The sequence below is a fragment of the Plecotus auritus genome (genome assembly GCF_963455305.1).
Source record: "Plecotus auritus genome assembly, chromosome: 3".
NCBI lineage: Eukaryota > Metazoa > Chordata > Mammalia > Chiroptera > Vespertilionidae > Plecotus > Plecotus auritus.
In genome coordinates this window covers 200,503,322-200,517,464 of record NC_137772.1, presented here as the reverse complement: position 1 = coordinate 200,517,464, position 14,143 = coordinate 200,503,322, and the positions used below count along the sequence as shown (strand labels likewise).

Below are 14,143 nucleotides of genomic sequence, written 5' to 3'. Positions count from 1 at the left end.
ATTGCGTGAAATAAAAAGTTTAATTCAAATTATTTAAGCAAAATATAATTTATTCATTTATATAATGAAAAGCCTACAGTATACAATTTCAGGAACAGTTGGATCTAGGGCCTTGTTCACTCTCATTCGGACTCAGTTTTTTTCATTTCTTAACTCTTTACTGTGTTAGCTCCATTGTCAGGGAGGTGTTAATCTCCACTCAAAAAAAAAAAAAAAAAAAAAAAAAAAAAAAAAAAAAAAGGCCCCATCCAATTCCCAAAGCCAAAGAAGTGTCCTGAATTTATCTCATCAACTCTGATTGTGTCATTTTCTACTCCAGCATTTTCTTCTCTGTGTCCATGGAGAAGAAACATACTGAGTTACAGGCCCACTCATAGGCAGTTGGCTGAGTCAGCTCTGCATTAGCTGATGGGGGTGGGGGACACAGAGTTATTCTGCAGGGATATATAGGGTGCGCTGACTGGAATAAAGCCAAAGGGCTCAGGAAAAGCAAAATGATAAAGTTCCTTTATACTCCACTTTTTAAAGAGATGGTGACAATGATCAAAAAGGAGAGGGCAGCAATAACTACAGGAGCAGGGATGCACTTTTTGCTGGAAGCTGTAAAAACAAACAAAAGAGTTAGAGATATTTTAGGTAGCAGAGATTGAAAAAAAAAGCTACCTAATTTCTTCTTTGATTCATTTTTTTAACTTATTAGATAATTTATAATAAAAGTATTTAAAGTTAGCTACTTTGAAAAAAGTATTCTCAGATATTTATAATTAACATAACTCAGCTTACAGATTTTGTAGATGATGAAAGAGGCACCAAGAGGTTAAGAGATTTATTTCAAGTTACCAAGCTGGTTGGTGGTAGAGATCTCCTGATTTTCCATCTTTATTATTATCAGTATCACCATCATCCCCATCTTACTTATCATCTTCATCACCATTATGAAAGCTAACATTGATTAAGTAATTTATTCTGTGTTAGAATCTGTTTTAAGCACTTGCTATAAATTAACTCATTTAATCCTCATAACAATCCTTTATTTGTGTTATGCTCATTTTTTGGTGAGTAAAACTGTGACACAGAAATGTCAAGACACCAAATGTGGTGGACTGCAGCTGGGAACACAAACTAAGCTAGCCAGTTGCTAGACTGAACTGTGTTTTAATATGGAGAGGAGACTCTGGGCAGTGCCCTTAATTCTTGCCCTGCTGAAGACAAGACTGAACTTTTTTCCGTAGTGGGATGGAGGGATATTGGAAACCCAGGGGTTTAATTTCATGGAAATAAAGATCATTCATCCTCCCATGCCAGTCTCAGGAAATTCCTTTCCTTGTGACATCGCAAGAACTCTACTTCCACTGGTAACAGATGGGGACAAAGTGGGAACCCCACTAATAACACTTTGTTTCTATTCTTACTGTAAATATTACTGAAGTACACACTTGCTCCATTGAACTATTATCCCACTTCCATATCCACAATACTTTTCTGGAGTTTTTCAGTTGTGTTTGTTGCTATTAACATTTCCTCTAGTCAAGCAATGCCTCCATTTTATAAATGAAGGAACAGGCTCAGACTTCGTCATTTACATATCTACTAACATATGCCCAGTTCTTACTGGCTCAGAAGTCTATTTTCTTTTTTTTAAAAAAAAATATATTTTTATTGATTTCAGAGAGGAAGGAAAAGGGAGAGAGAGATAGAAACATCAATGATAAGAGAGAATCACTGATTGGCTGCCTCCTGTGTGCCCTACACTGGGGATTGAGCCCACAACCTGGGCATGTGCCCTTGGTCAGAACTGAACTTGAGACCCTTCAGTCCATAGGCTGATGCTCTATCCACTGAGCCAAACCATCTAGGGCCAGAAGTCTATTTTCTTTCCACTGCCATGTGCTCTCTTAGATTCATTCAATCACATGCTCATTCTTTCATCCAGTTGTCTGAGATAGACATTCTACTTCAAGGTGAATGTGATGCCAAAATAGGTAAAACTAATTTGAGAAAATTAAAGCTCAGAGTAAAAGAAAGCAGGAAACAGGAAGTTAATAAAATAGAATAAATAATAATAATAATGGTAATAGTAGTGAAAACATTTTGAGTACTTACATGTGTCAGATACTATTCTAAGTGTGTTTACTCCTCAGAATCAAATAAGGTAGGCTTTATTTAAAAATTTATTTTTATTTTACCTGTAAAGAAACAGGCACAAACTAAGCCATTTGCCCATGTTTTCACTGCAAGCAACTACAACTGACTATATTTTTTCTATAAACATGCTTAAGAATTTTGATTATGTTAAACATTTTAACAAATAAATCCCTCTCCTTTGTGAATTCAGTAATACAGAACAGAGCATGTATTTGTGTGTCTACAGATTTTTGGCACAGGTTATTTTGCTGAAGAAGCAACATTTAAGGGCAAATAACTAACATACACTAGCCTGCCAAATAGTTTGAGTCTTTCCATGGGCCTGAAAACATCTGTTTCTATAGTAACCAGTATAGGCCATGTGAGGAGAGAAGAATTAGAAGGGAAAGCTATTAGTTTAGAATGTCTTAAACAACTTTTCTTTTGCAAATTCACTCCCTAAATATATTATGCTACTGATTTGACCCCTCAATTCTCTGAAGGCAACAGATTCATGGGAACTCTTTGAACTTGAGAACTGAAGTTGCAAGTTAACAGAACCAATTTTGAAATACATTGAAGGGCTGGAATACTCTTTAATCTATTGTCTCTTCATTGGGAGAATTACAGTGTCCTGGCTGGCTAGTTTTAAATGTGTTCATGTTGGCTTTCAAATATCATGTCTTCCAAGTTAAGAGGGAACAAGAGAGGAAGCATAAGTTACTGGCTCATAGGGGCTTTTTGGGACATAGAATAGTTTATGGCTTCTGCTAGTAAAAAAAATGAAAAGGACAAGAAACAGTCTCCTGAGATGATTCCAGTTTCATGAGGAATTGGATAGAAGTACTCCAGAACACCACCTGTGAGTTCTATAGGCTGAGGTGAATCACACAGTCCAGATGACTGGGAGAAAGCAGTTACCTAGAAAATCAGGAAGCAGAACATGTCACCCAAAAATATGCCTCTTTGGCATAATGATTATTTTGAGCTGAAGGCAATCAAGGCCAGCAGATTCAGGAAAAGCTTTTACCTCTCCTTTAACTGCCTAAAAGAATTTAGAGGTTCCTGTAAAGGAAGAGAGCTACTACCAGAGATAACCTTTTATGTCAGAGAGACTTAATTTGAATGGCAGGGCAAACATTGGCTTTCCAAAATATTTACTCTTCTCATCTTCCTATAAATTGTCTTCCTCCCTTTTGAAGCTCAGACCCCCATTCCTTTCCTTAGCTCAGGAACATTATAAACTTCAATTGCCTAATTGCCTTGGAGTCTTATATTTTTATGGAGCTCCTGTATGTATAAATTTATTATTTTTCTCATTAATCTGTCTTTTCATTATGGTGGCAGGGGGTGGGTCTCAGCCAAGAACCTAGAAGGGTAGAGGGAAAATTATTTTTCTTCTCCTACAGCACATTGATCTCAGTCCATACCAGCGAAAGGCTCCCAGACCAGAAAACACATCACTTCCCTCCTCCCATTGTTCATGTATGGATCAATCCAATACTACTCCAGGATGTTGGGATAAATAGAGTATATTTATCAGTTGACAGAAATGACTTTAAGAAAATTCTCAGATATAGCTTACTCATTGAGAAAAACACATTGCCGTTATAGCTGAAAGTATTCTGAAGCCAATCAAAACCCTCCTTTTTTTTTTTTTTTTTTAGTAGAGCTAGGTGGATATTTGTTGTGTCCATTCCCAGTGTATACAGTTTTTTTTGTCTTCAACTAAAGTGATTGTGCTAATTAGCACAATGGCAGATGAGGCTTAGATAAGGTGGAACAGAGGATGGAGCTGCCTTCTCTGCATACAAAAGTACAAAGTAACATACCCGATGTTTAAATAATGGTTGTAGCTGCTCACTGCAGAAAGTTATTCATTCGCTCTGGGGAAAGCAAGGAAGACTTCCTAGTAGAGGACTATAGGGAACTTGAAATGGGAATGGGGGTTTGCAGTGAGAGATATAAATAAGTGGAAGAATATACCATGTTCATGGATTGGTAGAATTAGCATCATTAATATGTCCACACTACCCAAGGTAATCTATAGATTCAATGCAATCTCTATTAAAATACCAACAGCATATTTCACAGATCTAGAACAAATACTCCAAAAATTTATATGGACCCAAAAAAGACCCTGAGTATCCATGACAATCTTGAGAAAGAAGAACAAAGTTAAATAAATCACAATACCAGATATTAGATTATACTACAAAGCCACCGTAATCAAAACCGCCTGGTATGGCACAAGAACAGACATATAGATCAATGGAACAGAATAGAGACCTCAGAAACTGACCCAAGCCATTATGCTCAATTAACATTTGACAAAGGAGGCAAGAACATACAATGGAGTCAAGACAGTCTTTTCAATAAATGGTGTTAGTATAACTGGACGTGTACATGCAAAAAAAAAATCAACAAAATGCAAAGGGAGCCCACTGTATGGGAGAAAATATTTGCCAATGATACATCTGATAAGGGTTTAATTTCCAAAATATATAAAGAATTCATGCAACTTAACAAAAGGAAGAAAAAAAATTCAATGAAAAAATGAGCAAAGGACCTAAATAGACAATTCTCCAAAGTGGGACATACAGATGGCCAAAACGACATATGAAAAATTGCTCAACATCATTAATCATCAGAGAGATGCAAATTAAAATGACAATGAGGTATCACCTCACACCTTCCAGAATGGCTACCATCAACAAATCAACAAATGACAAGTGCTGGCAAAGATGTGGAGTAAAGGGAACCCTAGTACACTGCTGGTGGGAATGCAGACTGGTGCAGCCACTGTGGAAAACAGTATTGAGGTTCCTCAAAAAATTAAAAATCGAACTGACTTTTGACCCAGCAATCCTACTTCTGGAAACATATCCTAAGAATCCAGGAACACCCATCAGAAAGAATATATGCACCCCTATGTTCATAGCAGCACAGTTTACAATAGCTAAGATCTGGAAACAGTCTAAGTACTCATCAGTAGATAAGTGGATAAAACAGCTATGGCACATTTATGATATGGAATACTATGCAGCTGTAAAAAAGAAGTAACTCTTACCCTTTGAGACAGCATGGAGGTACCTGGAGAATATTATGCTAAGCGAAATAAGCTAGTCAAAGGAAGACAAGTCTCACAGGATGTCATTCATATGTAGAATATTATGAACAAAGTAAACTGATGAATGAAATAGATCCAGAGACATGGAAGCATGGAACAGACCAACAAATCTCTGAGGGAAGGCAGGGGTGGGTGAGTGAGGGGTGGGGAGAGATTCATCAAAGAACTTACATGCATATATGCATAACCCATGGACACAGACAATAGCGTGGTGAAGGTCTGGGGATGGGGTGGGGGTAGGTTGAAGGCGGGTTCATTGGCGGGGGGAGAAGGGGGACATTTGTAATACTTTCAACAATAAAGATACATTTTTTTAAAAAGAGTAAACAACCGCACATATGGATAAGAACATTCCCCTTCCCTCTAAATCAAATAGGGCACAGCGTTTGCTACAGAACTATTACTCTGTGAATTGACTATGGCTGGCAACATACAAAGATAAAATGGAATCAGCCATGTGTTTTTCTAAAAAAAAGCTTAACAATATTTTTTTGGTATTGTGGTATCTCTAATTTCTCCTGCTTCAATTCATTTCCCCCAGTATCATCAGAGCTCTTGCTAAAGTATTGATCTAAATGATGCTCCCTTCATTCCTTAAAAACTTCTAGGGTCTTCTCGTTACCTACATACAGCATGCAGTTCAAAAGTCCTGGGCATGGAATACATGAGTTTTTATAGTTGGTCTCCCTCAGAACTCTCCTGATCCACTCACTCTCCTACTCTCTTTCTATTCCCAATCCTTTTTTATGTCCTACACATCCTACATTTCAGCAGTCCAGAATTTTGGAGATTCCCTGAAGTCACTAGGCTGTTTTAAATCTCTGTGATTTTGTATATACTGTTTTGTGCTTGAAATGACTCTTCCTTTCTTCTCTCACTGAAAACCCCCATTCCCCGTGGTCCTCTACTATGAAGTCTTCCCCACTTTCCCCAGAGAGAATGAATAGCTTCCTACAGTGAGCAGCTACAGCCATTGCTTAAACATTGGGTGTGTTACTTTGTACTTTTGTGTGTAGATATTTGTTCATATTTCCATTTCTCATTGGACTTAAAATCTTCCTAGTATAGTAGTTCTGCTTTATTCCTTTTATATTGCCGGGGCCCCCCTAGGCCAGTTCCTGGAACATAGAAGACACTTAATAGATAAGAGTGAATGAATGAGTCATGCCTTCTGCTTTACTTGTAGCACTCCTTATTTATGAAATGATCATAACAAAAAAGTGAGTTTGAGGGAGAAGGTAAAGAGGCTATATTTTATAGACTATCTTTTCCAATAGAGGTTTACTCTCTCATCTAGAATGCCCCCTATGTTAGTGCTATTGCAGAAATGTATTTTCCTAGAGGTAGTTAAGGAGAAAGAAGAGAGGAGAAACCAATAAATCAGACTCCCCCCCCCCCCCTAATCTGTCAGTTCCATCATTATAGAAGGGTGATTTCTCTGTTCTTGGCCTTTAAAAGAATAATAGCCTGTGATCCTGATAAGAGTGAATTCAATTTAAATCAATAATAATACCTTTTAGCAGCTGACAGTTATATGTGCTCAGATTTCCAGTTGACCTCAATTGCAACCAATTTCCTCTTGGGTGGTAGCTCATATTTACAACTTCAAACAACTCATAGGGAGGGACCAGAACCTCCTCTCTGAGAGAGAAGTCTTGTACAGGTGCACCCAGGCAGGTAAATATGGTAAATAGTGTTTGGTTCCCAGACTCCGGTGCCTCTTTTCTTAGGAGGGAGGTGGGCAGGAATTGGCCAAATCGAAGGGTGGCACCTATGTAGGCTTTCAAGTAGAAATCGGCCTCATGATGCACTTGGTAGCACAGAGAGTCATTCTTCATGGCAATCCCTTTCCTCAGCAGCTGGATTGCTGAGGTCAGGTAGTAATGTAGGTATTTGAAATGGAATGAATGTTTATACTGCCATGGAGACCTGGCAGTGCTGGCCATGGCTCTAGTGAATTCAGAGCGCACATTGTTGTTCAATGTGTAAACCAAGATGGCCACAGCATGTGTGATCGTCATGTTCTTAGGGAGAGCTTTATTTCGATTTAGCCAGGTTAAATGGGCATTATTCCAGGCCTTGTAATAATTTGTCTGGGCTTCTAGTTCTTCTGTGACATAATCCCCTTGACTTAGCTCCTCCATGACCTGTTGGCTGCAGCCTTGGTATTGATCGTCAAAGGAATCTGGTGCCAAGTCAAAATTGATTTTAATTGCAGCCTATAAGAAAAGAAAAATCTTGATTATAATTTTTCCAATCAGATGATGAATCTGATAGCAGATTTTCTGTACTCTATAAGACCGTCTTCTCAAAACCATTATTTGCTGAAGTAAGTTTCACTTATAATCATTACACTGCTCCCATCCTTCCTATATCAGTGGCCTGTGTTAGAGATTGAATTTGTTTCAATACATATCACTGAAAAGCTCAAAAATGCGCATCTCCCCAAGGAGGAAGTGATCTTGTTTGTATCACCAAAATCATGGTATTTTTTATTTTTGCACATTGGGTATGTTGAAGAAAAGAATTAATAACCTTAAAGTTTAGTTTTAGTTTCTATTTCATCTACTGACCTCCTTCACATTTCCTCATGGGTGTTTAAAGAACTACCTCTTTTATAAATACCTAAAGCTATATTAAGCCTTTGAAGTTTATTTAATAAGAGACTTAAGTGATGAATAAAGTTGGGTACTCCAGGGGATTCCCAGTAAATTATAGCCCTCTCCCCTATTCAGGCTCTAAAAAAAAAATGAGAAAGAGCAAATATGAAGGCTAAAATATCATTTACATTTATGAATCATGTCATGTTGGGGCTCACATCTTTAGATCTGATGGTGAGTGGGCTTGTTAGAAATAAACCCAAGAATGAGGCAGGCTTGCCCACGCAGCTGTAGGTAGTGCTGAATTGCAGCCTACCCAGGTATGATTCCTTTCATGCAGAAACACAGAACTCCTGGCCTTTGCCATCAGGCTAGCTCCCGGAGGAAGAAAAGCAGAGTCAAACTCAGCATACCCAATTTTCCTTCCTTATGTTACCAATCAAGTAAATTTTTCCACCTCCCATAGTAGAGTGAATAAAGAGTGGACAGTGGTCGGGAGTGGCCTAGCAAAGTCCCTCCTATTGGAAATCAGGAGTGGGCAAAACACATTTTCTAATGGGGATCCAATTGAATATTACTTATTGATACCTAGTGCATATTAAACTAAGATTATAGTTTGAATACAAGTTCACTAAATGCCATTAGCCCATAGAGCCATATTTCAATGATCTAAATCCCAAGATCTTTCCTGCTTGACAAAGAAATGATGCTTTTCTAATGAACTATACTCATTAAGGAATATATTAAGAGATACAATTCCATCCAGTCAATATCAAAGATTTGCTGCTGAAACTAAAAAAACATACCATTTGGTATTTTTACTGTTATTCATGTTAAACCATCTAGTTGTTATAAATTAGAAAAAAATTTTAAGACTGCTTGAATAATTTCAACCAATAACTCTTTATAGCAACTTTACAAGTAAATTTAGAGAATCTATTTAAGCCGAAACAACAACAACAAATCAATGATACCACATTTTGTCAAATCCTTCTTATGGTAAACGCTAAAACTTCATTATATTACTAGATGTCAAATATGTAGTCTGTTATTTTTTAATATTAGGTTGTTTTTCCTTAGGTGGAACTTTAAATTATAATACTTCTTTTGAGTTGATCCATATGATACAGTCAAAAGGCACATAGACTTGGTTAATTTTGCATTATTTGTCCTACAAAAGCAGTTTTACTGAAGTTTTGTGGAGAATCCAGAAAATAATGCCATACCTCTAGCGTCCATGTCAGGTTTATAAACTAAAGAATTTCACAATTTCAAATAATTTTTTCCACACTCTTCGCCAGCAAAACTTACCCATGACTGAATGAAATCAGATCCCATAGTACCTAAAGGTCATTGAAAGGTCACCAGAAGAACTCTATTGGAGCTTTAATCAGACAGAGACCACCTCCCCAATTGTGCTCGACCTGGGAACTCACCGTGGGTCTCTGCAGGCCAGCAAACAGCAGCAGGAGAGGAAGCTGTGCTCTGAGGAGCCAGATTCCTGTCGCAGGAGCTGCAGTTATTGGGAGTAAAATCTTCCTGCATCTGTTGGTCAAGGGGCAGCATTTGTTTGAGTTAAATGTACTTCTTCCATCTTGTAGCTTCATGTTGAAATGAGTTCTCCCAATTTTTCCTTTGGGCTTTTTTTCTTTTCTTTCTTTTTTCCTTTGGGCTTTTCTGTGCGAGTCTCAGCAAGAACCTTCCTTGCTAATGTTTATGTCAAGACTTCTGTTGACCACTACCAACTAGCAGTTTTTCCGAGGGAAGAGATCAACTCCAACTTCACGCTGCAAAACTGAAATATCTGACCCGTGCACTGAACAATGAGTTCTAAAGTAATTGGCAGTTTCCAATGGGGGGAAAAAACCACACAACAGCAACACAAAACCCAACCCTTATCTAATCTGTATGCAGAGGAATTCGAAAGGCATGTTGAAGGTCAGGCTCTGCAGCTCAACCTCAACTTGCTCAGGGAGACAGGAGAAGGCACACACCGTACAGTGTTTGGGGCCAAGTGTTATGATCCTGAGCCGCAGGCTTTCACTGGGAATGATATGATTGGCTCGTGCAGGTGGTTGGGAAGATGCCACCTCAAGATGGGCCTACGTCCACCCCATCTGGTGCTGCTGATAGGCCCTGCCCAGAGGGGGCTGTCAAAAAGCAGCGAACCTTTTAGGGTTACTGTGCCAAAGAGGGCTGTCCTTGCTGTTTTTTCCACAGCACCTTTGAAACTCTCCAAATCAGAAATTATACCTGTTGGGGACATAGGTCTTCCTATCAGGGAAGGCATCAGATCCTCCATCCATACCACTTCAGTCTGTAGTGAATCCTAATGACCGTCAGAAGATAGCCTCTGAACAGCTGACACCAATCAAAAGCAGGCTCCAGTGCTAAGTTAACCCAGCACTGGCGTCCCAGTGAACAGTCTCTCCTAGGCGCTTCCCTTTCTGCTCTGAACATCCTTCCTCTATTCCCAATCTTTGTTTTTCATGCATTCTTTTCCATTCACACTTCCTGGTTCATTATTTTACTACAAAGGGAAACTTAATCCTGTTCTTAGAAATTCTGGTATTTCTTAAAGCACCTTTAATTTATTTATTTATTGATTTGAGAGAGAGAGAGAGAGAAACATCCATTTGTTGTTTCACTTATTTATGTATTCATGGATTGATTCTTGTATGTGCCCTGACCAGGATCAAACATGCAACCTTGGCATATTGGGACATGGCTCTAACCAACTGAATTACCCTGGCAGGGCTACCCTAAAATATTTTTTCATCTAAATGTTTTGATGATCACAGTAGTTCTGTCTCATTACAAAAGTTCAGGCTATCTAGAAAACAGAATTAGTCATAACCCATAGCTTGGAGAAAGGTATTATTTAGATTTGGCTTTGGGCACGCGCACGCACACACACACACACACACACACACACACATTCTATGACTGATATAATATAATTCACATTTTGCATACTGTTTTTTTCCCCTTAATATTTTAATGTAAGCATGTTCCCATATAATTTAATACTTACTGAAAATCTAATTTTTATGGTTGCACAATATTCCCCCATAAGTGCTACCATGCAATTGAATATGGGGTGGATCCATGGATGATGCTGTTTCAGAAGCAGATTGATTAGTGAGTAGAACATGGACTCTTGAGAAATATCTCAGTTCAATTCCTGGCTCTACTACTCCCTAATGCTTGACAGTGGGCAAGGCCCTTAACCTCTCTGTTCCTCAGGTTTCTCATATGCTAAGTGGAGATACTAATACTACCTACCTCATTGCATGCTTTGATGTATTTATAACCCTTAAAATAGCAACTGCTCAATAAATACAAACTATTACTATTTTTTTTACCAAAGTTTATTTCAACTTAGTACTATGATAAATAATGATTTGCGAACATGTTTTGGACACAAATCTTTGTGTGCTTCTTGCAATTTTAAGACACTTTCTAGAGATGGATCACTGACCAATGAAATGTATGCTTTTTGGACTTAATGGAAAACACAAGAGTGTATGAAAATATCCCTTTACGACTTTAAAATTATTAACATTTCTCCTTATCAACTGTTATTTTGAGATACTGAGGTATGAAAAGAATTAGAATTTAGAGTAGAAAAACTTGGATTATGGGCCTAGTTCTATGGTTTGCTGGCTGAGTTAAGTTAAAAAAATCAGTAAGCTGTGCTGAGCCTCATTTACTCAACTTTATAAAGTTGTTAAAAGTAAATAATAATTACCTATTACTAAGAGTGTATTGCGCTTCATGACTGTTTACTGTGTTATCTCAGCCCACAGGCACTGTGAAAAGGAAATGTTTTAACTTTCACTTCACGGTGCATTTGTACAGGCCCTGCGAGGTTAAAGAACTTGTCAGTGATAACGGGCCCTTTCCTCTCACCCCTTGGGCCCACTGTCTTCAAAAATTCTAAAGGATTTAAAGTGTCATTTTATTATTGTCTATAAAGATTTTGTTTCCTAACGTGTCTGCCATTTCCAGGATGAAACCACTAGGGGGCAGCAGGAAACTTTGTGACCTTTTTGTACAAGGAGAGAAAGGAAGAAAGGGAAAGGGGGTGGGGGTCATAGAAGAGGCAGAGAGAGGGATGGAGGAAAGAGAGAGAATACCAACAATAAACTGGGGTAAGAAAAAGCCACAGATCTAGTGTGTGAGTGTGCATACATTTTTAAATTAAAATGAAAAAAGGAAAAGTTTTCTGACAATGTTTAGAACCATTAAAAAGCCATCTTTTGCCTTGAGGACTATTTTATGAAAGTTCTCATGAGATCATTTAATATTAGCTTGGGAGTTTATTATTTTGTTGATTATACCAAATTCTTCAAAATATAATCTATTTATGCTGTCTTGATGGGTGAAAGGGACAGACTGTGTTGACATTTTGCCTCCATGACTTTCTAGCTTTTGTGAATTTGAACAAATCATATTAGTTCTCCATCTCATTTTCTTTGTATGTAAAAGTGAGGATGATAACACCAATATTGCAGGGCTGTGTTGACAAGGAAATTGAAATACTCTATAAAATATCTATAGATCTCTGAACTACATTGTCTCAAAAGCAGATTGATTAGTGAAGAGAATGTGGGCTCTTGAGAAAGACACCTTGGTCCAATTTCTAGTTTTCTTTTGTCTTAAAACTTATCTTTATTGTTGAAAATATTAGAGATGTCCTCCTTCTTCCCCATTGAGCCCCTCCACCCCGCCCCCACCCTCAGGCCTTTACCGCACTATTGTCTATATCCATGGGTTATGCATATATGCATATAAATTCTTTGGTTAATCTCTTCCTGCCCCTTCTCCCCATTTCCTCTGAGATTCATCAGTCTGTTCCATGCTTCTATGACTCTGAAGCTACTTTGTTCATCAGTTTATTTTGTCATTAGATACCACATATAAGTGAGATCATGTCGTACTTGTCTTTCTCTGACTGGCTTATTTCACTTAGCATAATACTCTTTGGGTCCGTCCATGCTGTCTCAAGGGTAATGTAAGGGTCGCTGAAGGAGGAACCCACGAGGCCAAAAGGGGTGAAGAATTATGAATTTATTAGGCCTAGCTGGTGATCAGGGCCAATCAGGGCCTTCTGGCTGCTGGCTGGGGCTTTCCTTTGCTCCGCGCACCCCCCTGGTGGTCAGCGCACGTCATAGCGAGCGATCAAACTCCTGGTCTCCCGGTCGAACTCCCGCAAGGACACTTTGCATATTAGCCTTTTAGATATATATACATAACTTTTTATTAGGATAATATTTTAAAGTTACAAAAACATTGCAAGCTTCAGTACAAGGAACATACATATATCCAAGGAACTTCACATAGCACTATCCACATTCATTGATTGTTTACTAGTATACTTTCCCCACACTCTTTTTTTCTAAGTCACTTGACAATAAGTTGCAGACACCCAGCCCCTTGATAAAAAATAAACGGAGGCATTTTAAGAGTTTATTTGAACAAAAATCAATTCAAATTGAGCAGTGAATTGATATTCATCAAATTCATGCAGTGATAATGAAGAAGCAGCAATATGATTGCTTTGTGGTAGCCTTGCATAACTGATATGATCGCTTCATGGTATTAAGAAAATCTCCAAAAATTTTTCCAATATACTTATTGAAAAAAATCTGCATGTAAGTGGACTCATGCAGTTCAAATTCGTGTTGTTCAAAGGTCAACTGTATTTGATGGACTGTAGATTAAACATTTGCTTTATTTAAAAAAAAGCTTAGCCCGACTGGCATGGCTGAATGGTTGAGCGTCAACCTATGAACCAAGACATCCCATTTCCATTCCTGGTCAGGGCACATGCTCAGATTGCAGGCTTGATCCCCAGTGGGAAACATGCAGAAGGCAGCCGATCAATGATTCTCTCTCATCATTGATGTTTCTAGCTCTCTCTCCCCTCTCCCTTCCACTCTGAAATCAATTTAAAAAATATATAAAAAAAGCCTAGTTGGCTGATTGTGATTGGTTGGCCTTAGGTTTTGATTTCTTAAGGCCTTTACAGGCTTAAATTTGGTTTGCTTTTGTAGGCTAATAGGCAGTAGAATCATTTCAGTCCAATGGCCTCCCATTTAATTAATTTAACACTGGTAGGGCGGAAAATTTTTTTCTTCTCTTTTAGGTTTTTTAGCTGGCTTAATAATGAAATTGATATAAGACAGATTAACAGAAGAAACCAAATTTAATTTTGTATATACAGAAGCTCCTTAAAAATGTGAAGCCCAAAGGCAATTAGGCAATTGAGGCTTATATACTATCC

The 14,143-nt window shown here is 38.1% G+C and overlaps 1 protein-coding gene across 2 annotated transcripts; it reads right to left on the bottom strand.

Moving 5' to 3' along the window:
* Window positions 1–4: 4 nt before the first annotated feature.
* On the bottom strand, window positions 5–9,856 carry ART4 (ADP-ribosyltransferase 4 (inactive) (Dombrock blood group)). Of its 2 annotated transcripts, XR_013960137.1 has the most exons (4): window positions 9,291–9,708; window positions 6,768–7,473; window positions 2,104–2,186; window positions 36–600 (listed from the first exon to the last, which is right to left on the bottom strand). XR_013960137.1 is itself a non-coding variant. In XM_080660375.1 (3 exons), exons 1-3 carry the CDS (start codon window positions 9,459–9,461, stop codon window positions 509–511), a joined length of 969 nt encoding a protein of 322 aa, XP_080516501.1. In that variant the 5' UTR covers window positions 9,462–9,856; the 3' UTR covers window positions 5–508. The 2 variants fall into 2 exon arrangements, 1 of the variants encoding a protein (XP_080516501.1); XM_080660375.1 differs by lacking the exon at window positions 2,104–2,186 and having other exon boundaries at window positions 5–600; window positions 9,291–9,856.
* Between the last annotated feature and the right edge of the window lie 4,287 nt (window positions 9,857–14,143).

What these genes read in the sequence shown, in the direction of transcription:
- ART4 (XM_080660375.1), bottom strand. Translation starts at nt 9,461, where the DNA reads ATGAAGCTACAAGATGGAAGAAGTACATTTAACTCAAACAAATGCTGC. An exon ending in CTGGCCTGCAGAGACCCACG is followed by an intron (nt 7,474 to 9,290) that starts GTGAGTTCCCAG and finishes CTTTTCTTATAG; the next exon opens with GCTGCAATTAAAATCAATTT. An exon ending in TAACTGTCAGCTGCTAAAAG is followed by an intron (nt 601 to 6,767) that starts GTATTATTATTG and finishes TTGTTTTTACAG; the next exon opens with CTTCCAGCAAAAAGTGCATC.